The 15,347-nt window shown below is 57.2% G+C and overlaps 1 protein-coding gene across 35 annotated transcripts in view; it reads left to right on the top strand.

Annotated features, from left to right (window-relative positions):
• The window catches only part of FBRSL1 (fibrosin like 1), an 84,036-nt gene extending 75,379 nt beyond the window's left edge, over positions 1-8,657 (top strand). For 7 of the 35 annotated variants that reach the window (XM_042234457.1, XM_042234456.1, XM_027956365.2 and 4 more), the window contains 8 exons: positions 267-335; positions 487-519; positions 736-807; positions 2,068-2,197; positions 4,390-4,467; positions 4,631-4,714; positions 4,900-5,107; positions 6,554-8,657. In XM_042234457.1, coding sequence (XP_042090391.1) covers positions 267-335; positions 487-519; positions 736-807; positions 2,068-2,197; positions 4,390-4,467; positions 4,631-4,714; positions 4,900-5,107; positions 6,554-7,385 — 1,506 coding nt within the window. In that variant the 3' untranslated portion in view covers positions 7,386-8,657. The remainder of the gene's footprint in view (positions 1-266; positions 336-486; positions 520-735; positions 808-2,067; positions 2,198-4,389; positions 4,468-4,630; positions 4,715-4,899; positions 5,108-6,553) is intronic. The other 28 variants (XM_042234469.1, XM_027956371.2, XM_027956362.2 and 25 more) reach the window with 11 other exon arrangements.
• The last annotated feature ends 6,690 nt before the right edge of the window (positions 8,658-15,347 follow it).

Raw genomic sequence — 15,347 nt, 5'->3', positions numbered from 1 at the left:
GGCCCAGGCACCAGGGACCGGGCTTGCTCTGCTCACCTTCCCTGCAGCTGGCTGCCTTCGCCCGGCACAGCAATCAGAGCCTTCTGCCACCTTTTCAGAAACCTCTGGACGGAGGATGTGGTGGGAGGCCAGACTATCCCGGGTGACAGTGTGCAGGGCCCCACAAGGAGGGCAAGGCAGACACTGGTGCCCTGGGGGGGGGTTTGGCACCACCTGGGCACGGAGCCTGCAAAGTGGTCTCGTGCGGTGTCCCTCTCTCCCCTCAGACTTCAAACCCACTCGAGTTAACAGGCCGGGCCAGTGCGGTTCACACCCTCCTGCAGAAAGCCCCCGGGGTAGGTGGCAGTGGTGTTCTTGCCTGTCTCCTTCCCGGGTGGGCATCCGGCCAGCATGGCTCCACGAGGCTGACCTAGTCCCCCCTCCCCAACCCCTCTGGGCTTGACTGCTTGCAGAACCTGGGTCTAACACTTCCTCCTCTGTTAACAGCAGGTGTCTGACCCGTACCGGACAGCAATCAGGGTGAGTGTGTGCGTGCTTGCATGTGTAAGGTCTGTGTGTGTGCCTGTGCGTTTCTCACCTCGGGAGGAAGGGGCCCAGTGGGACCTTCCGGGAGGGTCTGAGGCCAGGGAGGACTCTCTTGGGTGGCACAGGGGTGCCCTGTGACAGCAGGGATCTGGGGGTGGGGAGTGAGGAGACGGTTCTGGCCGCGAGGCTGAGCCCATCCCCCCGTCGCAGAAGCCGGGGAAGTGGTGCGCTGTGCACGTGCAGATCGCCTGGCAGATCTACCACCATCAGCAGAAGATAAAGGTGAGCTGGACTGCTCGTCCTGCCAGCCAGGCCTGCGGCTCAGAGGGCGCCCTTCTTGGGCCAGGCCCTCCCCAGCGTCCACACGTGTGCGCTTGTGCCCCTTGCCCCAGCGCTAGGCCGGGCCAGCAGGGGTCGGAGCTGGGGAGCTGGACGAAAGTGTATGGGGAACTCAAAGTCACTTCCCACCTGTCACCCGGGATGACCCAGGCAGGGTTAGGGAGGAGCTGACCCTGTGGGCCTCCTTGCTGTCAGTCGAGCCCTCCCAGGGGGGCCTTTGGCCTGGCCCCCACCCTTACCCCAAGTGTTTATTAAGTGTCTGCTGTGGGCCATGGACAAAGATGAACCTAAGTGCTCATGGAGCCTGCATGCTCCTGGGGGGGACAGGTGGTAAAGTACCCAGCTTGAAGCCATCCTCCCCCCAGTGGGTGATGCCAGATGCCCTGGCTGAGTGATTCAAGGAAGAGGCGGCCCTGGGAAGCCTGGGGACTTGCAGCCAGGGGCAGTGGGCTGGGGCACTGAGGGAGGCCAGGATGGGACCCCGCACCCCATATCACAGAAGGGTCTCCACACTTTTGTCTGTCATCTCAGGTAACACGTTACCCTTACTCAAGGTATTTTTAAATCATCACGCCCTAAGTGGGTTACAAAGGACAAGTCACAGAAAGGGATTTATGACGGATTAACACGCAGACACTCAGGCAGGGTGCCTGGAAGGTGCAGTGGAGGAGGCAGGGTGGGGGGCACCCCTCTGTTATCACCACAGCAGGAAGATCTAGGACGGACTTGGCCCGCCCCGTGCCTCCCTTGGCCCTAGTGACCCAGGAACTGGCATCTTAGTTTTATTAATACATTAAAATTTTAATACTCATGGTAAATTTAGCCATGGGAAAACTATAAAGACTCGGGTATGCCATGTACTTTTCCAACTCAACTTTACAAAATCTAAACAGTATTTTTAATGAAAATGTAGCATCCAAATTGAGATGAGTTTTAAGTGTAAAACACCAGCTTTCAAAGACCATATAAACAGGAGTGAAACGCCGCAATTGGGAACCTCCTATATCGACCACACACGACGACATTTCGGTTACCCCGCATCGCTGACACATGGTCAGGATGATTCTTACCTGTCTCTCCACCCACTGAGCGAGGCCAGCGGAGCAGGGGGCATCACACCTTGTTGTCCAGCTCATCGGCAGCCTGGTGGCGAGCAGGACAGAGGCCCGGCCTCCGGCCCCTATACACGCTCTGTCCCGGCAGATGCAGCTGGAGCCCCACAAGCTGGACGTGGGCACCAAGCTGGACTTATTCAGCAGACCCCCCGCCCCGGGCGTGTTCGCCGGATTCCACTACCCACAGGACCTGGCCCGGCCCCTCTTCTCCAGCTCGGGTAAGGCGGCCTGGCCCAGGGGAGCTGGTGGCCCCGGCCACTGTGCAGGCCTGGGGATGGCCCAGCAGACGTGGTCTCGCCTCTCTCCTCTGGCTGGTGTGGGCGCAGGAGGGCTCCGGCTGTTTGGGCGGCGCTTTTGTTTCTCCAGCCGTAGCAGGTGGGGTCTGGCAGTCCTGCCCGCCTCAGGACTCTCCCCCCACCCCTGGAGGTGTCCCCACAGCTGACCTGATCCCGCCCATGATCTGGCCCAAGATGCCCTCCTCTGGGGCTTCCCTCCCAGGAAGGGTTCGGCTATTGTCTGGATGGTGGGAAACTGCTCCAGAGCCTCTGTTCCGTGCTCACCTCCACCAGCAGCCACACCACAGCCTCACTGTGTCGGGGTCCCTAGGACCACCCCTAGGCTTGTGGCGCTCCCAGGACTCAGCCCATGTCTCACACACCCCCAGCTGTATGCATTGTAGCCAAGGGACACAAATCTGTCAGCAAGGAAGAGGGGGAGGGTGGAAGTCGGGTGTCTCTTGAGCACTGCCTGAGGAGCCCCAGGACGCACTTTATTCCCCAGAAAGGAGCCCTGACATCAGGGCAAGAGGCTGTCTCCCAGGGAAGCTTGTGGGGACCCAGAGCCCCGGCTTCTTACTGAGGGCCAGTCACATGGGCACCTGTGTGTGCCAAGACCAAAACCCAGACTCCTGAAAGGAAAGCGGGTGCTCAGCACAAACAATCTGAGCACATGTGAGTGAGGTATTCCTATCAGAGGAAGGTGAGAAACCTCCTGAGACCCGAGTTCCCAGACGCCGGCCCAGGGCAGCCATGCCGCAGGCCTCAGGTTGACGGTCTGGAGCCCACGGGGCTGCTGCTGCCTCCTCCCCAGCTGTCAGCCCCTTGAAGGATGTCGCCTCCTCAGAGAACCTTCCCTGACCACTCCTCACATCCACCCCGCTCACACCCTGCTGCAAGCTCATGCTCGCTCACCCCCACCCATTGTCAGTCTGTGCAGGCAGCCCATTAGTGCACCGCTGTGACGGGATCATGCCAGCTGGCCTGTGAGCTGGCCAGCTCTTCCCAGCCCCCACTCCACCACCCTCATGGCCTCCAGTCCCCAGTCAGGGCATAGGCATCTCCCAGGTGTCAGGGTCCCTCAGAAAGCAGAGCACCTCCCATCTGGGCCCCCCTATGCTTCCCTCCACCCACGGCCTCGTCCTGCTGTGCGTCTACTTTCCCCCAGCACATGCCCCACCTAGAGCAGGGCCCTGCTGTCCCTGCCTGACGCCTGGCCGCCATCTGGCGTGTGTTTCTTCCGTCTGTGTGCATGTTGCCATCCTCTCCCCAGAGAGTATCAGCTCGTTGGCCTTTTCTCGGGGTGAAGCTTTTTAAGGCAGCATGTTTCCCTGACTGCCCTCCGCGTCCTCTCATAGCATCCTCTTCAGCACTGGGACCAGCTGTTTCCTAACTTCTGGTTTGATTTCTTCATAAGGTCACTTAGAAATGAGATCACATTTCCAGGTGGAAGCTCTCTGGGAACTAAACCTGCGTTTGGGTGGAGGAGACGTGATGCCCACAGCAGGCAGACAGGAGCACTCCATTGTTAGGGTCCCTTAACAGGTGGAGGGAGCTGGAGAGACTGGAGGGGGCGCCCCTCTCACAGGTCTCACCAGAAATTCACCTTTAGACAGAAGGTGGGACACCCTAAGCAGCAGGGTTGGCCCTTGACCCAGCAGCCCCTTCTTGGGACCAGGCCCACTCTGCTGCCCTCCAGATTCGGTTCTGGGGGCGTCGAGGCAGCGGGGCAGATGCTGCACTGATGCTTGTGGGCTGTGGCCAGCAGCCAGGGGCTGCCATCTTCGGGCCATTGTCTGTCTGCACCAAGCCGCACCCACTGTCACACGACCAGGATTGTTTGTTAGCTCTGGTTGGGACCTCAGAAGGTAGCTGGCTGCGGGAGCAGCCCCTCAAGGCTGAACCTCAGGCCTTCTCTCTGTCCTGTTTCCTCTGGGGGCTCACTACTGTCAGCACCTCCCTCCCTGCTACCCCGTGTCATGGTCCTCCAGACTCAGGGAGATGAAAGCCTGCCTCCCAACTGGTCCTGAGGTTGGATGGGGAGGTGGAGCAGCCAGGGTGCAGCCACCCTGGGAAGGAGGCACAGATGGGGCCCCAGGCGCACCCGCACCTCGAACAGCCTCCCTTCTCTCCAGGTGCCACCCATCCTGCCGCCAACCCGTTCGGACCCTCAGCGCATCCTGGCAGCTTCCTGCCCACTGGTCACTTGACAGGTAGGTGTCCCCTGAGGTCTGTGCAGTCTGGCTGGCCTGTGCTGACCCCCAAGAACCAGGGCACCCTCAGGTGGTTCAGGTGGTACCTGCCAGGTTCTGGAGCCCTGGGGTGGGGGAGGGCCTGGTGCACACAGAAATTCCTGAGTGCTTGTTGCACCCACAGACCCTTTCAGCAGATCAAGCACCTTCGGGGGCCTGGGGAGCCTAGGCAGCAACGCTTTTGGAGGCCTCGGCAGCCACGCGCTGAGTGAGTGACCCCGCCATCTGCTCTCCCCTCGCACGGGCATGGGCGTGCATCAGGGCTGTAGTGACACCAGGCGGACTGTCACCCCTCGTCTCTTCAGGGCATGCGGGCCTGGGCTTGGGCATCTCCCTGTGTGTGCTCCTCCCTGGCACCCCAGCCTCACCCTCTGCTGCCAACCCCCACCCCAGCTCCCAGCAGCGGCGGCATCTTTGCCCCCAAGGAGGGCCCCACACTGCACGGTCTGCCCAGCCCCCACGAGGCCTGGAACCGGCTGCACCGAGCACCACCCTCCTTCCCCACGCCACCCCCATGGCCCAAGCCCTTAGACGCCGAGCGGGTCTCAGCCCTGACCAACCACGACCGAGAGCTGGACAAGGGCAAGGAGGAGCGGGACCGGTGAGTTGGGGCCCCTCCACTTACCCGTTCTGCCAGCTCCCTGCCCCCCCAACTTTGGCCCCCACCGTCCCAGCACCTGCAGCCCCCAGCCACCTCTACAGAACCCAAGGGGGCAAACTGAAATCTGTGGAAGGATGCAAAGACTGCATCCTTGGGGTAGGAAGGACCAGTGGAAGGGGACCCCTGAGTCCACACACTCTCCACCTTGTTCCCACAGAAGACTTGCTGGGGCACAATCTGGGCAGGTACCATCCAGGATGAGGGTTACTTCCACCAAGGCCCTGGCAGGGACGGTGGGCTTCTGGAACACGGTGGGGTCTGGAGGGAGCTCAGACCAGCACAGCAGAGCTGGACAGGGGCTGCTGAACCACCGGGGGGTCCCAGGTCTGGGAGGTAGACCTTTGGGGAGCCCCCTGAGCTGGAGGATGGGGGCTGAGGTGGTGTGTTCCCCCCACTCGCCCCACGGGCAGCAGAGCTAGGCCAAGGCAGGGCAGGAGGGAGCCTGCATTAATGGGAGCATCAGAGTCCGGGTTCTAGAGGAATCATGGGCCAGCCATGCAGACAGGAACAGGGGAAGGTTCCGTGGACCAGCCCTTGCAGCCAGGTCCGGGCATTGCTGCAAGCTAGGTGTTGGGAGAGCCTGAGAGCACAGTGAGGGAGGGGGTGGCCTAGAAGATGAGGGAGACATTTGTCACAGGCCCCAGGAAGGGTGCTGGGGAGCACCCCAGGGCCTGCTCATATCCTACAACCATCACTGTCACTGCAGAGGGTCAGGAGCCCAGCGAACTGCAGCCCCTGCAGGGACATCAGGGTCAAGAGGGCAGGTTGCAAGTGCAGAAAGGGTAGCCAGGTGCAGCAGGGAGGCTTGGAGGGGGACCGGGGCACCTGATGGGCTCAAGCTCAGCTGCCCTCCCAGTCCCACGGAGGCCATGACCCCCTTGCTCCCAGCCTCAGGGCCAAAGGGCTAAAACGTACAGAGTGGCACCTGATGGGTGAGAACCGGACTGGGATGGGGCAGGTGGAACTAGTGAGCCCCAGCTGGGCCACACACACCCACCAGAAGAGGGTTTCAGAACCCTGTCTGTCCAGCGGATCAGTGGGTCTGAGGCGGGGTGGAACTTCCCAGAGTTCTCTGGGTTCTGGTGGAGAAGTCTGTGCTTCTGTTGCAAAGTTGGACTCCAGAGTTGCTTGTGGGGGGAGGCAGATACGGGGGTATGCTTGTGGGTGTGTGGGTTATAATTACCGTGTGTGTGTTGATGGGTGCCCCTAGCAGTAATTCCACAGAAACCTAGGGTGCTAAGTGGACACACACCCACATACAAGGACCCTGAGGTCACTGCGGCGGACGGTGATGGTGCCCCATTGACGTGAGAACTTGGTGGCAGAGGAACTCACTGCAGGGTGTCCCGTCAGGCTGAGCGGGGGTGTCTGTGTTGTCGCTCCCAGGGACCTCCTGGAAAAGACACGCCTGCTGAGCCGGGCCTCTCCAGCGGCGCCCGTGGGCCACCCAGGCAGTGGCCTCGTGCTCCGGGGCCAGGGCGATCCGGGCCGGCCCGGGATCCCTGCCGAACGCGAGGCTGAGCTCCGCATCAAGGAGAGCCGCTCCCCGGCCAGGGAGGACGGCCCCAAGCCCAGCAAGATGGCCCTGGGGGAAGGCCTGCGCCTGGCCGGTCTCCTGGGCCGCGAGCCCGGGAAGCCGCACGAGGCGCCGGCCGAGCGGTCCCAGGGCGACGTGAAGGTCAAGGAGGAGCGCGGGGAGGACGGAGACGCGCCCCCACAGCCCGGCCCGGGCCCCGCGGGCCGCGAGCGCCCGGCCTTCGCGTGGGAGCCACCGCGCGACGCCTACCGCGGCCCGGAGCTGCCCCGCCGCGCCCCGCCGGGCCCGGGCCCCGCCGCCCTCCTCGAGCCGCCCGAGCGCCCCTACCGGGACCGCGAGCCGCACGACTACAGCCCCGAGCGCCTGCGGGAGGCGCGCCGCGACGAGCTAGAGCGCGCCCGGGCGGCGCACCTGGACGGCGCGGCGCTGCTGCCGGCGCTGGGCGCCCTGCACTACCCGCGCCTCGCGCCCGCCGCCGCCGCCCTGCACAACAGTCTCCTGGCGCGGACCCCGCCCGCCGCCGCCGCGCTCGGCGCGCCGCCGCCGCTGGTGGCCGCAGGCGGGCCCCCCACGCCCCCCGGGCAGCCGCGGAGCAGGACTACGCCGCTGGGGGCCCGCGCGCCGGGTGAGGCCCGCGACTACTCCCCGTCCCGCAACCCCCAGGAGGTAGAGGCGCGGTAGTGGCCGCGGGCCCGCTCCCGCGGCCTGTGCGGGGGACCCTCCAGGAACGCACTGCTGTCCACTTTTCTAAACGTCCGTTTCTAGAACCTAAGCACAGTTCCATCGGCCCTGGGGTGGCGACGCTCACTTTTCCACTCGCAGCGTCGGGGGTGTCACACACAGATTTTCTGGGGGTGATCTTTTGTTTTCCGAGCTTGAGATTAGGCTACTGGAAAAAAAATTCAAGTTTGTACCTTTTTTCCCACAGGTGAGAAGCATTTTTAATAGATTTGTATTTTTTTCAACTTTGTGCTCTTTAGACACTTAAGAGAAACGAAAGACACTTTTGCTTTTTTACTTTTAGTTTGGTTTTGCAATTTAATGGCCTCAGATCTGTCTCCAGAGCCCCTGGGGTTTTTTTGTCTTATTTATGGTGGAAAAAAAAACGGTCATTTTGTCCAATGCACTGTGAGGCCCCCACTCAGGCCCGGCCCTGGCCCTCCCTTGGTACTTGGAACCGAAGTTACAGATATATATTAAGATAATAATGTACAAAGCTTTTTTTGCCTTATTATGCAGAAGTGTAAAAGGGTTTCTTTTTCGGTTTGTTTTTTAAAAAGAAAGATGAAACTGTAAATAGTCTGTTAATATAAATATATGATGTTATTAAATTCTTAACCTAGGTAGACTTTATAAAAACAGTTTCTAGAAATTTCTCTGGTTGGTTGTTTAAGGTGGTCACAACAACCCACCCGCTGTCAGTTGGAACTGCCTTCAGACGTTTAATGGCAGCAACATCCTTCAACTATGCAAGCGCTTGAGCGGCCAGGCCACTGGGGGACTGCGGAGCAGCCCTGGGATGTGCGTGCACCTTGGGCTGGCTGTGCGGTAGCCTGGGGAGCCACCCCAGATGAGTAGGGATTTGGGAGGTAGAGAGGCTCAAGGCTGATCACAAAAGAAATAACCTGTGTTTCTTCTCCACGGAGGCCATCAGAAGACATTGGTCTCATGTTCTCCCACCGGCCAAGGCTTTGGCATGATTTCCTTTCGGTTTCAGTCTTACTCCCATAACCCTGTGAATGTCGCCGTGCCCTTTCATCAGCATCCCTTCTTCCCTGACGTCCACACCTGTGTCCTGAGCCTTGGAGCCTCGGTTTGGCCATCCTTGGCTGTTTGCTTTATCCCGTTCTGTACTTTCAACCCCGCGTTTTCACAGTGGACCCTGGTTATTTTAAACAGTCTGCTTTCACGTCAACCAATGAAGGTAAATACAGCCTCGACTTTGGATGAAAAGGTGGTTGAGTGTTTTGTGGGGCTTTGTGGCAGGTGGGGGTCGGGGGTCACGTACCCTCCCTCAGTTCCTTCCGCCAACCCCTGACTCCCACCCACCAGGGCTGCCCTGCCTGCCCTGGGCTTGCTCCCCCAAGCGGTTCCCGCTGCCAAGGCTCCTCCCTCTGACCTTTGCTGGCATCTCCATCTTGCCTTCAACTGCTTTGGTCCCACGGTCCTCACCCTATCACCTGCCACATCATCCCTGCCCTGAACTTGTTCTCTGCGTGGTGTTTCTCTGTGCACTGGGGGTCAGGGTGCACGTCCTCAGGAAGGCTGGCCTCGCCCCCTGCTACCCTAGCAGAGCAGGTGACCACTGTTGGAGAGGGGAGATCTCCGCAAGGAGGGGCGCAGGGGCAGAGCTGCTGCGCTGACCTGTTGAAGGAAACAGACGTGGGGGTGCCCGCCCTAAGTGGGGACCTCAGCTGCTTGTGCTTAGCACTCGGCCTGCACCCCTACCCTGGCACAGTTTGGAAATGGGGCCCTGGCATTGTACCCCAATTGGATTGGCTTCCTAGGGTGAGAAGCCTGGCTCAGAACTGCCTGGAGCCTAAGCTCATTGGAGTCCCCATGGAGAGCTGGGGGTGCCCTGCAACCCCAGGGAGACACTCCTGGTCACTTGCGACCAAAGCACCCTCCAGGGCCTTCTCCATAGGAGTTTGGTTCCCAGGGACCAGCCCCAGCTGACCCCAGTGCCTCCCTGCGGCACATCTTGGTTTTCCTCTGTCTCATTGGTAGCCTCCGCAGCAGAGTGTCAGGAGCGAGCTGTCACCGTGCTCTGCTGACGGACCGTGGGAGGCTGGTGACCACACCCACCCTGGTTCACACCCACAGGGTCCCCGTGGAGCAGACACTGAGAAGCAGAGGCCCAGCCAACTGGGCACCCAGGCCCAGCCATAGGTGTAGCTGGAGGATGGATGCAATTCAGGGTCTGCCCTTGACTGAGACCACTTGGGAGTCCAGGGATAGCACATGAAGGGCTTAAATATTTGAGTTAAAGCTAAATGACACAGTTTGCATTGAACCACAGGGACACAGGGAGTAGGCCTGTGCTTCTTGCCTGGTTTCAGAGGAGGGCCCCTGGCAGCACGTCACCTGCAGGGTAGGGTTAGTATCTGCCCTGGGGCAGGCCATCCCTAAGGGACCTCGATTTCAAGGGGTCATTCTCTAACGGAATGTCTCCCCAAAGGGCATGATTTTTCATGGAACAAAATCACTAGTGGAATTCTGCCCACTGAGGGGTGCCCTCCATGCTGGCACATTTCTGAGCTACCGTAACCTACGATAAGTGGCCCATAGGGACGGTGGTCTGTCAGGCAACACCAGCCTCCAGGAACCCCACAGTCCACACTGGAGCGCCATCTCCAGGAAACTTCTGTGAAGTTAAATGATTGTCAAATAAAATGTTTTAGTAAAAGCATGGACAGATAGAATTTGTAAAATTCCCTAGAAAGTAAAACAAAAAGACTGAGTTGAAAATGTGAGAAAAGCTGGACAACCTCCCAGGATGTCCATCCTCCAACTAATTTGGGGAATAAGAGCTAAGTGGAGTGGGACATCTTAAAGTAGCGATTTTAAAACCTCCCGGTCAACCAGCCAAAAAGAAGACATTTCAGACATGCGAGGATTCAGACATCCATTCACTCGCTGCATCTTTGGGAGCTGCTAGAGGAGATTGTGCGGTAAAATAAGGGTGTAAACCAAGAGAAATGGGTTGCCGAGGAGGACGCCCTTAGGACCCAGGAAGGAGGTCTCGGGGGAGGCGGTCGCTGCGGTCGCTGCCGGTCTTGCAGGTTTTCTCCATGTGAACTCCAGAGTTAGCTTGTCAAATTCTGCTAGTTTTGTCCTCTGGCCATTATATTGTTATATTGGGATAGCATTGGATTTATAGATAAATTTGGGAGGAAGTGACACCTTTCCAGTGTTGATTCTTCTGGTCCATCACAGAACTCTCACTGATGTATTTGTTTCCTTTTCTCTCACTTGGTAAAGGTTTTAATTCCCTTCAGCTGTCTCACAGCTTATGTGTGTTCCTAGGTGTCTTACGCTTTCAGTGGGCTTCCCTGGTGGCTCAGGTGGTAAAGAATCCGCCTGCAGTGCAAGAGACCCCAGTTTGATTCCTGGGTTGGGAAGATCGCTGGTGAAGGGATAGGCTACCCACTCCAGTATTCTTGGGCTTCCCTTGTGGCTCAGCTTGGAAAGAATCCACCCGCAATGCGGGAGACTTGGGTTCGATCCCTGGGTTGGGAAGATTCCCCTGGAGAAGGCTACCCACTCCTGTATTCTGGCCTGGAGAATTCCATGGACTGTATAGTCTATGGGGTCACAGAGTCAGACACGACTGAGCAACTTTGACTTCACTTCACTTCTGCTTTCAGTAAAGCTGTGTGTCCTCGTTGGTTATGACAGCTGTACAGAAGGGCTCCTGGTTCGCTTATCTGCCATGTATCTGATCCCTTCCTGTGGTGTCAGTGCTGGTTACCAAGGGTAACCAGGCAGGAGGACTGTACCATTGGCCTTTGTGGGCAGGTGGGGCTGGGGGACTCACCCTGGTCAGTGGTCATCCATGGAAGGGCCATAAACTGCTTCTGAGCGGGGGGGTATCTGATCACTGGTGTGGCACCCCCAGGGCCTCAGAACTAGGACTGCTCCCAAGGGGGCTGTTCTGTGGGCCTGGAGGGGCACAGACCAGACCCCTGAGACCTGAGGCTGTCACCAAAGCAGCACAACCTGACCTCTCTGGGCTAAGGTGCCCACCGGACCCTCCTACCAGTTCCAGTTGATTCCAGTTTGTATTGATTCTCTTACTCTCCAGGGAGGCTGGGGGGGTCAACTCCAAGAAGCAACAGTCTGGCTGTCCTTCAGCATCTCACTGACCCCTTGGGCTGCCCCTGAGCTGAGACTTCCCCAGAGGATGCCCACTGTTCAGCATGATACACACAGTACCAGTACAGCGGGGAGTTGGATGTTAGTTGCCAGGTTTTCATCTTGGTTAGCTCACTTTTTAATTTTTAAATGAGACACAGGTCTCATTGTCTATCAGTTGACCGTGTGGATTTTCTCCTTGAGTCTGCTCATGGAGACTGTGTCACACACCACACAGGCAGCTGTCCTAACACTGAACCACCTTTGTGCTGACTTGCTTGAGTTCTTGTGAAAAGGCTAAGTCTGACCACACGAACTCATGCTCTCCTGCATGACCATCGCTGCCTTGAGTCAGGCACTCTTAGTTTTTTTTTTTTTTTTTCAATATACAATGTTAATTTATTTTACTATATTGATAATTTTTTTTAATTGCAGTGGATCTCCTTTGCTGCTCTAGCTGTGGCGAGCGGGAGCTTCTCTTTGGTTCTAGCGTGCAGCTTCTCATTGTGGTGGCTTCTTGTTGCGGAGCACAGGCTCTAGGCTCTTGGGCTTCAATCAGTACTTGTGACACGTGGGCTCCATAGGTGCAGCTCCTGGGCTCTAGAGCACAGGCCCAATAGTTGTGGCACTGGGGCATGTGGGATCTTCCTAGACCAGGAATCGAACCTATCTCCCCTGCACTGGCAGGAGGATTCTTATCCACTGCGCCACTGGGGAAGTCCAGGCACTCTTGGTTTTAAAAATGATTTTGCACCCTTGGCCACTTTTGACCCAACAGCTCTTTGGTGACCAGATTTTGTTCTACTTCCCCGGTCCTGATGGGGAAGTTGAGATGTGGTTTCCTGTGCCTCTGCAGCTATTTAACATGTTGTGTGGAAACCTTGCCAACGTCTTTCGAGGATGTCCTGTTTGTCTGTGACCGCATCTGTCCCCTCAGGAGGTCCCAGCAAGCCTGCTCCTGGCCAGGACACTGACCCTTTCTGATCTTCAGCATTACTGTGTGGTTTTAGAGACAATTTGGGCAATTTTTATCTTTGTGAGGACTTCCTCGGTGGCTCAGATGGTAAAGAATCTGCCTGCAATGCAGGAGACCTGGGTTCGATCCCTGGGTTGGGATGATCCTCTGGAGAAGGAAATGGCAATCCACTCCAGTATTCTTGCCTGGAGAATTCCATGGACAAAGAATTCCATGGAGGGCTATAATCCATGGGGTTGCAAAGAGTAGGACATGACTGAGCGACTAACATTTCATTTTATCTTCCTGGGAATGGATCTGCTCTCTGAGGAACGTGGGCACCTCAATGTGGAGTCCACACCACACACTTCTTACCTTCTTTCAAACTGTCTTTCCTCTGAGACTCTCTCACCTTTCACATTCCTCAGGCTCATTGGTGTTTCCCCTTTTGTCAATCAGACTCTCAGAGTCTAATGTATTATACTTTACAAAATCCAAACCTCTGGGTTTTCCCTCCCTCCCATGCCCTTCACCCCACCCCCTGGGATGTATCATTCCCCTCCCCCATCCGCTCCCCTGCAAACCTCCCACAGAGCCCACACTGACTGGAGGCTCTAATTGCCACATTCATCACTCAGGGTATAAATACCACAAAGCACCTGCTCTCTCTCCACCATGTTACTGAAGCCACAAAGTACTTCCAGGGGTGTGGTTGCCCTCAAGCCTCGGAACCTCCTAGAGAGGATCTAAAAACCCTACCCTGGGGAACGAACACCTATCAGAGTTTGTGGGGAGGCCACATGGAGTGAGTCTGTCCCGCCATGGCCGCCAACCTCCCCTGTGCTTGTCCCCATGCACGCAGCAGGAGTCAGGGCACCCTCCCCTGACCATCTCCCCCACTGTGGCTCCACACCCTGGAGAATTTGGGGGATCCACGCAGCTTTAAACCAGAGCTGCTTAGTGCAGAAAGAGGTCACTGCTGTGCAGTGACCACCAGGCAGATCCCACGCCGAGGGGGCGGCTTCATCCCTCACACTTTGTTAAAGAGATGGTGCCAGTGCCAACACTTCACAGGCAGGGGAGCCTCGGGCTTGGCCCTTCTTGATGCTGGAGGCCTGCAGAAATGTCAGGAGTTCGAGGGGCCAGTTTCCATTTAGGAAGATAAGTGGAGATGGTGGGATGGTCTCTCAGTGTGAATGTACTTCAGGCTCCTGAACTGTGCACTTAAAATGGCTAAGAAGGAAGTTTTTATGCCAAGTGTATTTTACCACAATTTTTTTTAAAGTTGCATTCCTTGACTACAGAATAAAAAGTTTGGGGAGGACTTCCCTGGTGGTCCAGTGGTAAAGAATCCACCTGTCAATGCAAGAGATGAGGGTTTGATCCCTGGTCCAGGGAGATTCCACATGCCACGGAGCAGCTAAGCCCAGGAGCCTGCAGCTACTGAGGATGAGCTCAAGAGCCTGTGCTCCGCAACAAGGCAAGCCACCGCAGTGAGAAGCCCAGGCACCGCAGCTGGAGAGGAACCCCCACTCGGTGCAACTAGAGAAAAGCCCACAGGCAGCAACCAAGACTCAACACAGCCAAAAACAAATAAAAGAACTGTGGGCTCACACACACAAAAAAAATGTTTTTTGGGGAAAGAAGCCAGGAAAACTGCCCCACACCGCAGGCAGGCACATTTTGCATGTGAACTTTGGGGGGCAATGACACCTCAGGGGGAGGCATGCCATTCTCACGTCTCAGAGGAGGTCATCCTGTCCTACCCGTGTCATAGGAGCCCTTGGGTGAATTGCTTTGAACAAAGAATCACCCGAGTTCCTTCTGCAGGGAGGTGTCCCAGGCTGTGTCCTACCCACCCCAGCAAAGTCCCCTTGGTCACCCAGCTGTCGGGCCTCAGAGATGGGGTTGTGAGCAGGGCCACCACCAGCGAGTGACACCTTTGAGCCCCTGTGGAAGGTGGCCCTTGGATCACCTGTCACCAGCTCACCTGCAGATCCCCTCCTCTCTGCCCAGCCCTGAACCGGAGGTGCATCCCTGGATCCCTCCTCCCAGGAGTTCTCTGTCACCAAACCAGGGCCACCAGGATGGTGAGGAGGCCAGCGGGGGTGGGGGACCTTCAAGGGAACAGACAGGAGGAATCCCACGTGGTTGCTCCTCTTCCTCTCCTTCTCTCCCCAGGGCCTGGGGCCTGGCAGCTCTTTCCTCCCATCTAACATGTTTCCAGAATGTCTTGGAGGGTGTTGTGGGCTGAATTTTGTCCCCCCAAAATCCAGATGGTCCATCTAGTCAAAGCTATGGTTTTTCCAGTAGTCGTGTGTGGATGTGTGAGTTGGACTATAAAGAAAGCTGAGCGCCGAAAAATGGATGCTTTTGAACTGTAGTGTTGGAGAAGACTCTTGAGAGTCCCTTGGACTGCAAGGAGTCCAACCAGTCCATCCTAAAGGAAATCAGTCCTGAATATTCATTGGATGGACTGATGTTGAAGCTGAAACTCCAATACTTTGGCCACCTTATGTGAAGAACTGACTCATTTGAAGAGACCCTGATGCTGGGAAAGATAAAAGGCGGGAGAAGAAGGGGACAACAGATGATGAGATGGTTGTATGGATGGCATCACCGACTAAATGGACATGAGTTTGAGTAAACTCTGGGAGTTGGTGATGGACAAGAAGGCCTGGCGTGCTGCAGTCCTTGGGGTCGCAAAGAGTCAAGACATGACTGAGCGACTCAACTGAACTGAAATCCAGATGTTGAAGCCCTGACCCCCAGGACCTCAGGATTTGAGTGTGTGGAGAGGGAACCTTGAAACGGGTGATTGAGATCAAAGGTCT

Source organism: Ovis aries, chromosome 17 (genome assembly GCF_016772045.2).
Source record: "Ovis aries strain OAR_USU_Benz2616 breed Rambouillet chromosome 17, ARS-UI_Ramb_v3.0, whole genome shotgun sequence".
Lineage (NCBI taxonomy): Eukaryota > Metazoa > Chordata > Mammalia > Artiodactyla > Bovidae > Ovis > Ovis aries.
Note: the sequence above shows the minus strand (reverse complement) of the source record. Positions and strands in the feature narration are given on the sequence as shown.